The sequence below is a fragment of the Barbus barbus genome (assembly GCF_936440315.1).
Source record: "Barbus barbus genome assembly, chromosome: 40".
Lineage (NCBI taxonomy): Eukaryota > Metazoa > Chordata > Actinopteri > Cypriniformes > Cyprinidae > Barbus > Barbus barbus.
Genome location: NC_136718.1, coordinates 569910 through 579868, shown reverse-complemented (window position 1 = coordinate 579868; position 9959 = coordinate 569910). Strand labels below are relative to the sequence as shown.

At 39.5% G+C, this 9959-nt stretch overlaps 1 protein-coding gene across 1 annotated transcript in view; it reads left to right on the top strand.

The window, feature by feature from the left end:
• Positions 1-220: 220 nt before the first annotated feature.
• col9a3 (collagen, type IX, alpha 3) overlaps positions 221-9959 on the top strand; it is a 26035-nt gene continuing 16296 nt past the window's right edge. The window contains exons 1-14 of the mRNA XM_079400744.1: positions 221-330; positions 928-999; positions 1517-1552; positions 1861-1932; positions 2054-2107; positions 6615-6650; positions 6886-6909; positions 7101-7154; positions 7315-7368; positions 7451-7492; positions 9127-9183; positions 9322-9375; positions 9464-9517; positions 9854-9907. Coding sequence (XP_079256870.1) covers positions 265-330; positions 928-999; positions 1517-1552; positions 1861-1932; positions 2054-2107; positions 6615-6650; positions 6886-6909; positions 7101-7154; positions 7315-7368; positions 7451-7492; positions 9127-9183; positions 9322-9375; positions 9464-9517; positions 9854-9907 — 729 coding nt within the window. The 5' untranslated portion in view covers positions 221-264. The remainder of the gene's footprint in view (positions 331-927; positions 1000-1516; positions 1553-1860; positions 1933-2053; positions 2108-6614; positions 6651-6885; positions 6910-7100; positions 7155-7314; positions 7369-7450; positions 7493-9126; positions 9184-9321; positions 9376-9463; positions 9518-9853; positions 9908-9959) is intronic.

The following is a 9959-nucleotide window of genomic DNA, read 5'->3' as shown; positions in this document are numbered from 1 at the left end:
CTGTAAAAAAACCACGTGTTTACCCTACGTGTTTTGCTCATATAAACTATATTGGTGTTAATCAGGTTGTGCGTTTTACTTGCCAGTACTGACAGAACATGACAGAGCCTTTATTGGATTGAACCAGCTGGTGTGTGTGTTTCTGGTCGGGTGGGGGGGCCTCTCTCTGACCGCCCCCTCCGCCGGTCCGGACTCCTGCTCTTTATCTGCATTCATACCGAGCGCGTCCAGCACAGGGCACAGGAGCGCAGGAGCGCAGGAGCCATGGCCGTGTTCTCAGCGCTTCAGTTACTCTTCCTCTGCCAGCTGCTAGCGTCGTCTCTGGCTCAGGTAAGACAGCTGCCTGCGGTGATATCTGTGTCTGGACTGAGAGCAGTATCAGATCAGTTTGTTCAATCCATGAAAGTAGATTCACTGTATGCATGTTATTGTCGTTAAAGAACGCTTTGTGGACTGACTGTAATGTGTATGAAGAAGTAAAATCGTGCAGTTTCTACCTGACCCTTAAAATGACTTTTGCTGGTGTAACTTCGAGTGCATGTCAGATTGATATCTTATTTTTTCTTCTTCTTTTATTTTTTATTGATGTTACACTATATTAAAAATATATGAGATTACCTTACAGAGCATTTTTTTCACGGTGTAATGTGATCGTCACACAATGGCATCTTTGTGAGATCTTTACAGTGTTTGCCCACTTCACTTGTGTTCTTCATCTTGGTCTTTTTCTGTCTGAATATTTAGCATTTCAATGCAGATCACCTTGTGATTAGTTAATTTTTTATTCATGAACAGATTTAATTTTAGCTTCACTCAGAAACCTGACATTTTGAGCTGAGAACGGACACTTGAGGGATTTCATTTATTTACATTGATTTCTTTATTTGATTATTCTGATTGGTGATTTTGTGTTGTTTATGTCTATAGCAAAGGCCGGGTCCTCGGGGTGCATCTGGAGCGCCAGGGCTGCCGGGACCCCCAGGGAAAGATGGCATCGACGTGAGTTCCAGCTGCATGTCTTAATCTATTATAAATACACATATGTTTTTATATTCCGTTTCCTTTATCTGCGTGTGTTTGTTGCACATTTTAGGTGAGAAACAAAAGACGGAGAAAAAGATATTATCAAAATTCAGAAAAATGACTGAACAGATATTCCTTCTGTGAATTTAAAAACATTTCTCATCAATAATCTAAAACTTTCATGTAAATGAGCTTCATTATATTGCATGTGTGAACAGTAATGTGTAGACAGGCTGTTAATGGTAAAGGAAAAACTCAGGAATTTACGCATGCAAACGTTGAAAGCAGTGAATGTTTCCTCAGTAAACGAGAATCTGCTCAGCGTGAGCGGTGACAGAGAGCCCATTCATTCAGCCTCAAATCAAACACAAGCGTCTAGAGTTTCCCAGCCCCCTTCAGCGCCAGCGTTATTCAGCTCAGAGCAGGTCCTTCATACAGAATACATGATCACTGTGGGCTGCTGTCTAATGTTAAGTGATTGTTATCTGTGCAGGGTAAACCTGGCCCTGCCGGACTTCCTGGAAAGCCTGTGAGTATCTGGATGTGCTCACGTCTAATACTTTAAAGCACTGATCTTGCTTTTGCATCTAACTTGCATCACAGTGCTAAAGATGTAGAAATGTCTGCTCACCTCATATCTCTTTCTGACAGTGCTTCTCTATCTAGATTTTGTGTAAATAATGCGGTAGAGCAGGGGAACACCGACCAGTCGAGTGTCATGTTTTAACCCCATCCTGCTGCTTATTCCCTTCCAAAGACTATTGCATCTGTTAGATGCAATAAATAACATGTAAACGTGTATAAGGCACAAAGTTTTGAATTCTCGTGTGATTGCAGGGGCCGAAAGGTAAAGCAGGTAAACCTGGGGCCGCAGGGAGCCCGGGACTGCCTGGCCTCCCCGGTGTAGATGTAAGTTACAGCATTTTCAGTGCCACACACAAACCGTTTTCTTTTTTCTCTATAAAGAAAGGAAATCATTTAAGCACTAAACAAAATTGTCTCCTGGTCCTGAAAATGTGCTGTTCTGCAGGGTTTGACCGGTCCGGACGGTCCAGCTGGCAAGGACGGGCCGCCAGGAGCAGCAGTAAGTGACTCTCAGATTTGTCTCTATACATGACATGCATAACACTCTTGTAGTTTTGCGGTCCTAAACGGTCCCTCTGAGCTGTGTGCTGAGCACGGTGTGTAGCCGTGAGCAGATTTAATGAGCATCAGCTGACTGTAGATGAATGGGGAGTTTTCTCTAATCCAGCCTGGAATGTGAAGTCGTCCCAGCACAGGTTTTCTGTTCATTAGTTTCTTGGAATCGGCAGGAATCACTGTAATTCTGTGTGGCTGATAGTCTGAGCTGTGGGTATATGTGATGTCTTATAACTGTGGAAACATACGGCATCAACTGTTTGACAGCAATAGAAAAACAAAAAAAAATGTTTGTCTCATCAAATAATGACTTCATATGGAGCTGTTCAGTAGTGTCACTCAGAGAAATGTTTTGTTTACCACTCCATTTTTGTATATAAGAAATCTAGTAGGAAATATATAATATAATAAGATTTTAAGAGCAGTAAATCTACAGTGATCAGCTATCATGAGGGGTTTTCAGAGGATGTCTCCTGTCAGGACAGTTTCAGTTATGGGGAACTGAAATTAGTTACACAACCACACCATTCATTTAAATACATTTTTATATTGGTCTAATCAAAAATCACGATTTTCATTGAAGCCTGTTTTGTTCAGTTTGAATAAAAAGCAAATAACTCTTTACATGGAATACTCTGAAATTACTCTATTTTATTTACTTATTTACTTACATAATGTTGCTCTAGTTTGATTGCTTCTACTGTCATCATTTGTAAGTCGCTTTGGATAAAAGCATCTGCAAAATGATTAAATGTAAATTTATGCATTTATTTATTTATTGTTAGTACATTACATAAAACATGATACATAGTTTAAAAATAAGCTGTCTTAATTAAACTAAATTAAACATTGACTAACACATTTGTTTTTTAGTTTTACTTTAAAGGGGTCATATGACGTTGCTAAAAACAACATTATTTTGTCTATTTGGTGTAATGCAATGTGTTTATGTGGTTTAAGGTAAAAAAAAAAACACATTTTCCACATACTGTACATTATTGTTGCTCCTCTATGCTCCGCCTTTCTGAAATGCATCAATTTTTACAAAGCTCATCGTTCTGAGAAGCGAGGCATGCTCTGATTGGCCAGCTATCCAGTGCATTGTGATTGGCCAAATACCTACACGTTGCATCGCGCGGCGTAAACATTACCATGTCTGCATTTGTGACTGGAGAATCGTCAAAGAACAAGCGCTACTCTACACTGCTCAAAACTCACGATTGATAGGTCAGTAGCAGAAACATACTTACAGGCTGTGAGTCAGAAGCGCCAGACTGTCCTGGCAAAGTTGGAATTGCCCCACTTTATAGAAACAGTCTTTGTGTAAGCCAGCATTGTAGACTAACGTTACTCTTCCAGGTTCAGGAAACAGTCCTCTGTAAAATGCGCTGCACACACTCTAATATTTGTGTTGAGCTGTTCTGGCTCAGGACCAGCTCAAACCAGCTACCATGCCTAATCAGCATGTGCTTTTTTTTCAACGGTACTGTTTTTGAACACTATGAATTTGGACATGCTGGTCTTTTAGCATACTATCAGGGTTGGGGAGTAACGGAGCACGTGTAACATAGTTATGTATTTGAAATATAAAATATGAGCAAATGGGTTTTATTACAGTTACATTTTAAATGGGTGGTAGTCAAATTACAGTTACATCCAAAAAGTATTTTAGATGACCAAAGTGATCTCTGAATTTTAATGTTATTTATGTCATTTAAACATTAATGTAAACTGTATCGGGCAATGAATGGAAACAGCAGTTGGTGATTCTCCGAATCTGACGGCCTGCAAAAGCATCCTAAGATATGTTTTTTCATACCCCTTGCAGAATATGTACAATTTGTATAATTATTTTAAACAAAATTAGAGGGATCATAAAAATTGTATTTTAGTTCTGTCCTGAATAAGCGATTTCACACAACAGATGCTTACATACTGTCCACCACAAGACAAAATAACTGAATTTATAGAAACTGTAGGACTGTGGTCATGTTTAGTGATGGTTGTTGATGAGTCCCGTGTTCATCCTGAGCAGTTCTTCTGCCCGCTGTTCTTCAGAAAAATCCTCCAGCTCTTCACTTTCTCAGGTTTTCCAGCATCTTCTGCTGTCCAACAATAACTGCATGATTTTCAGATCCATCTTTTCACACTGAGGGACTCATACACAACTATTACAGGAGGTGAAAACATTTGCTGACGCTCAAGAAAGAAACCGTGTTTTAAGAGCGGGGGTGGAAACGTTTGAACATGAGGATTTCTTATTTTGTTTCAAGATTTTTTATTTTTTTTATTTACTGCGCTTTAGAATCTAATACTTATATGTTTCCCAGAAGACAAAATAAGTACAATTTACACCCCAGCACCCTGGCTCTTGGTCGTGCATCGTGTTGCATTCTTGAGCATTTTTTTTTATTTTATTTGTCTGCATTTTGTCCCTTTTAAGAAATGCTGTGGAAAACTGATTTAGTTAAAAAATAATATGCAGAGGAAAACCAATGTCCTACATTTTGTAGATGTCATTTTTCTCCAGAGGACTCGTTGTGTTACATACCTTATTAGAATTACAAAGCATTCAAAAGTGTTTAGATTAAATTTGAGTTATCTAAAAATACATTACAAATTACTTTTTAATAAAAGTGTGCATTTTGTAATCTGCACATTCTGCAGTGAAATATTTTAAAGTAACCTTCCCAGCCTTGTGTATATAGTAAAAAAGTACTATATTTAGTAAAGAAGTGGATTTTGGATGCAGCGTTACAATTTATTGTAATAATTATGTGCGATTGCTCCCTAACAATTTGTTATTAGGACTTCTTATTAAGTGCTGTAACAAGAAATATGTATGAAACTGAGTGAATTAATTCCTGTCATGAAACCACAGAAAATCACATTGAGACACTTCATTTGGTCACTTCAAAATAATTTACTCAAGTCAATGATCCAGCATTTACATTAACTAATTATGTATGTGTAAAAAATCTTTTACTTTGTATGTTTTTGTCTTTAGGAAAATAATTATTTTGATTAAATTAAAATCAGAATTTAAGGCTTGAACCAATCCATTGATATAATTTGAGAAAAAAACTATGTGATGTGGCTGTGTAATGAATTCAAGTATTTTTAGTAAGATTGTTGGTGATCAGGCCTACATCTATGGTGCTCGCGACTGCGCAGAAGAAATAATATGCCGTGCACACGCACAAATGAGTTGGGAAATGCAAAATAATTGCAATGCTTGGGCAAAACGCTATAGAGTTGGTGTTGCTTTAGAGTTATAGAAAGAGAATGATGTGCGCCAAATCAGTCGCTGTAGAAATCATATACTTTAATGGTTGCGAATGAAATAGTTCAACACAAGAGCCAACGCAAATGCAATGATGTGTAAAACAAAGACTACAGAAATACAAAGACGGTTCACTCCTGTTCTTATGAATAGGAGAAACTGCAACGTGCAACATGGCTTCTAAATGAAGGAGCCAATCGCTACAAGCTCTGGTTCCCATAGAAACCTGAGGCTAGACCAGCCAATGCCAATGAGCTTTTCTATTTGAACATAAGAAACAACATTCAGCGAGCAGTTGTTGAGATTTCAGGATAGGTTCATTTAGATAGGACTTGGTCTTGTTTGAGCTGCCCGGAGGCGTTGCAAATATGGCCGGCGAGTGAACAGACTTTCCTTGAAAGGGACTTTGTGTGAAATAAAACGCCATCATGTTTTAAAGTGGAGTGGCTTGATTAAGTGCTTGAAATGTGTATGATGTGCACAGAACAGTAACAAAACTTATCTAAACATCCCTATGGAAGGGAAGTGGTGGTGGCCAAGTATGGTGACCCATACTCTGAATTTGTGCTCTGCATTTAACCCATCCAAGTGTACACTCAGTAGTGAACACACACCCGGAGCAGTGGGCATTGAATGCTGCGGCGCCCGGGGAGCAGTTGGGGGTTCGGTGCCTTGCTCAAGGGTCTCACCTCAGTCGTGGTATTGAGGGTGGAGAGAGTGTTGGTTATTCACTCCCCCCACCTACAATCCCTGCTGGACCCGAGACTCGAACCCATAACCTTCAGGTTACAAGTCTCTCTATCCATTAGGCCACGACTGCCCCTAATGGATAGTGGTGTATGAGTCTGTACACTACTGCACTTGTGTGCGACTATGTAAGAATTCACATGCTTACGTTTTTTTTAAAATATGTGGCTCACATTTCTCAGTTTAAATGCTTCAGTTTGTTTTCTATTCTACTCTATACTGTTATATTCTATTCTATCAGTTTAAATTATTCAGTTAATTTCTATTCTATTCTATTCTAAACCTAATGAATAATTGACGTCAAAAAGAAAGAGTACAAGCAGTGTCTGCTGTTCACGACACAGGCTCTGTGTGCTTCAGCATGCTAGTTCAGTTCAGCTTGCCAGCTCAGACTTATATTATTTTGTGTATGTTGTTGTAGGGTGACCGAGGACCTCCCGGACCGGACGGATCCCCTGTAGGTGCCCAGCATCCGTAAATCCACTGTAAACACAGTCATATGACATTTCAGCATGTTTGCTACAGCACATCACAATAAGATGCTCTCCAGTTCAAGCCCACACCATGGTTTCTCTCACTCGTCAGACCACCGTCATTACCTACATTCACAAAACACATGTACAGCAAGAGTGCAGTATCATGACAAACACATCAGTGACTTGTCTTAAGTTGTCTTCTCTTGTCCTCCTCAGGGAAGAGGCAGACCAGGAGCTCTGGTGAGTAAAACCCGTCCAAAACCACAGTTAGAGGAAGAATGATCTGAGTAACGGTCATGAGTTCACACGCTTGGCGCAGGAGAGGTTTACTTGCTCTGGCTCTTGGTGGGCTTATGGGGATTTCTTATCTAGTGAGGACACTCAAAGAAAATGTGCAAGCTTTTGTGTTTCTGTGTATTTTCCGATCTCAGGGTCTCGCTGGAGCTAATGGACTTCCAGGTGGACCAGGACCTAAGGGTCCGCCGGTGAGTGACTGATCAGTGGCTTTTTACACACTTTTTACACACAGCGTAGATGTTTATGTTGCTGGACAATAATGATTAGTAGCAGTTGTAGCGGTGCACTAATGTAACAGCACAGCTGCAGGGTGAGTGTTGTGACGAGTGACTCGGGTTTGTGTCGTAGGGGCCCGAGGGTCTTCCAGGACTCCCTGGTCTTCCCGGCACAGACGGACCTCCTGTAAGTACCTGCACTCAGATGGCAAAAACAGTTATTTTATTCAAATAATTCAATTTCTTTTCTACTTCTTTCTCTTTTTTAGGGTGTCCCAGGCACTCTTCCTGAAGGCAGTGGAGATCTGCTGGTGCGTTAAGAAGCTTTACCACTTTGACATGAAAACTATTGTAAAGTACTACAATACTACACTGGTTAATATTAAATTAGTTTGTACAAAGTCAATTTTTCTCAAAGACAAAAGACATTCATACAACATAAAAAGATGATTTATTATCAATTCGATCACTTAAAAATAATTGTGTTGTATTTACCTTACTCAATCATCTACATCGATTCACTGAATTAAGTCGTTTCAAAATGCTTTTACATGGTTTTAATTTATTCAGTTTGTCCCATCACTGAATTATAAGATAGTACTGCTAGTCAAACCGTTCATGAGCAATCACACATAAATGCTAAGTCTGCTCCTTCAGTAAAGTTTTCTGTAGCCATCTTCATCCTCATCTTCAGCTCAGAAACTGCTCAGCTGCCATTAAACACCATCCAGGCTTTTCAAATAATGATAATAATACTTAATTTCAGAATGTTTACTCTCCCTGTTAAGTCAGATGTGAAGCTCTTGTTTAATTCACATTCACACGTTACATTATTAAGAGCAAAGAAATCACATTCAGAAGAGAAACACAATTTCCCTTTGTAGACCACAAATATGGTGTTTTTTTTTCTTGATTTTTTTCAGTGTAACCACACTTAATATATATGTTTTTTAGACATAACCCATAATTGACTGTAGATCAATATATGTAGGTCAACTTTTTACAGCCTGATTTCACTTAAACAAAAGCTAAATAAGATGTAATATTAAAGTTGAATTTTCAATTAAGATGAACTAAGATTAAGATTTAAAAAAATGGTTAGTCAATGCAGTTTTAAAAATGTAGTAAAATTGAGTTAACTTACTGTAAGTAAAGACAGCTTTGAGGAATCTTGATGTTTGCTGTGATGCTAGTTCTGCACATCATCTCTCCGACGTCAAGCAGAAATACTATTTAAACCAAAGAATTTATTTTCATTTATTCTATGGGGAGTGTTATTTGCTTTTAGACAAACTAAACAAACCAGGTTTAAATGGACATCATGCCTTTTGATCAGATACTTTAAATAAACTGTCCTTTCAGTTTTTCTCAGTGTATGCATACAGCATCTGTTCATCTGTGCTACTGCTGGGGCCTCGTATATAAAATGTTGTGCTGAAACCATCCTAAAATGGATCTTATGATTATCTCTAAAATATGTGTATGTGTGATTCACAGAAAACACACATCTCTTTCAAATCTATGACTTGCGTGCAATTGAATGGTTTCAGCTCTCTGCTTGCAAACGACTCCTAATTAATGCCATTAACATATAAAATATCACCAGTCATCATAGTTTAGAACAGCGAGAACAGCTTATATTTCCAGAAACCTGCAGTACTCCGACAATAAAAAGTGTGTGTGTCTGCTCAGACCCTGACTAGACGCTAAGCACTTTTCCACGTCCACACTCTACGGTCAAATCTGAGCGTACACACGCTTTATAAATGGTTAAATGGTAAAAGAGGCCTGTTGTAAGTTGTAACACAGATCATTATTAACGTAAAGCTGGCGCTCTCGTCTGAATTCACTGACTGGCGTCTGAAGAGCGTCATCACTGGACCAGTCTTCAGCGGTCTGGTTTTGCTTTGCATGCAGATTGATTGCATCATTGTCTTGTTTTCAGTGTCCGGCCATCTGTCCCCCGGGCCCTCCTGGACCGCCGGGGATGCCTGGATTCAAGGTACTTGATCTCAACAGCAGAATCTGAACTGTTTCCATCACTGTCTCTCTCACACAATCTGTGTTGAACATGACTTGACTTGATCAGCATTGACACGATAAGACGTCTGTTTCTATCACAAACTGTGTTTTGGTTTAGGGTCACACAGGTCATAAAGGGAGTAAGGGTGAGCTGGGGAAAGACGGAGAGAAGGTGAGATGGGCGTGCGACATGCAGAAACACTGCTCTGAATGAAGCAGCTTGTTGGTAACGTGTTTGTGTGGCTGTCTCTTCCCATCAGGGGGTTCAGGGACCGCCGGGGCCGCCGGGCATCCCGGGGACAGTGGGCTTACAGGTGCGACTGACCTCACCTCATGAATATAATCACTAACTCCTGTTTAGTTAGGGGTTCAAAGACAGTAAAGAAAAACTAAGAAAAATAGTAGCAAAAGAACTAGGTTTTAATGTTAATGCAACTTATTTTTTGCAAATAACATCAACTTCTCGTTTCTTTCTTTTATTAAATGATAAAGGACCCCAGTGTTAACTACTTGTGTAGAAGAACAGAATAGAATAGAACAGCTCAAAATAAACAGTGACGCATTCTGTTCAAACATAAAGCATATAACACACTGTATGTCCAGATTTTAGTAGCTTATCTTTTCCTCCATTGGTGTTCTGTGTGTTAAAGGGCTCTCGGGGGCTGAGGGGACTGCAGGGGCCGGTGGGAGCTGTAGGAGACAGAGTAAGACCTCAGTAACACCACACATCTCACTGAAATATAGATGATATGAACA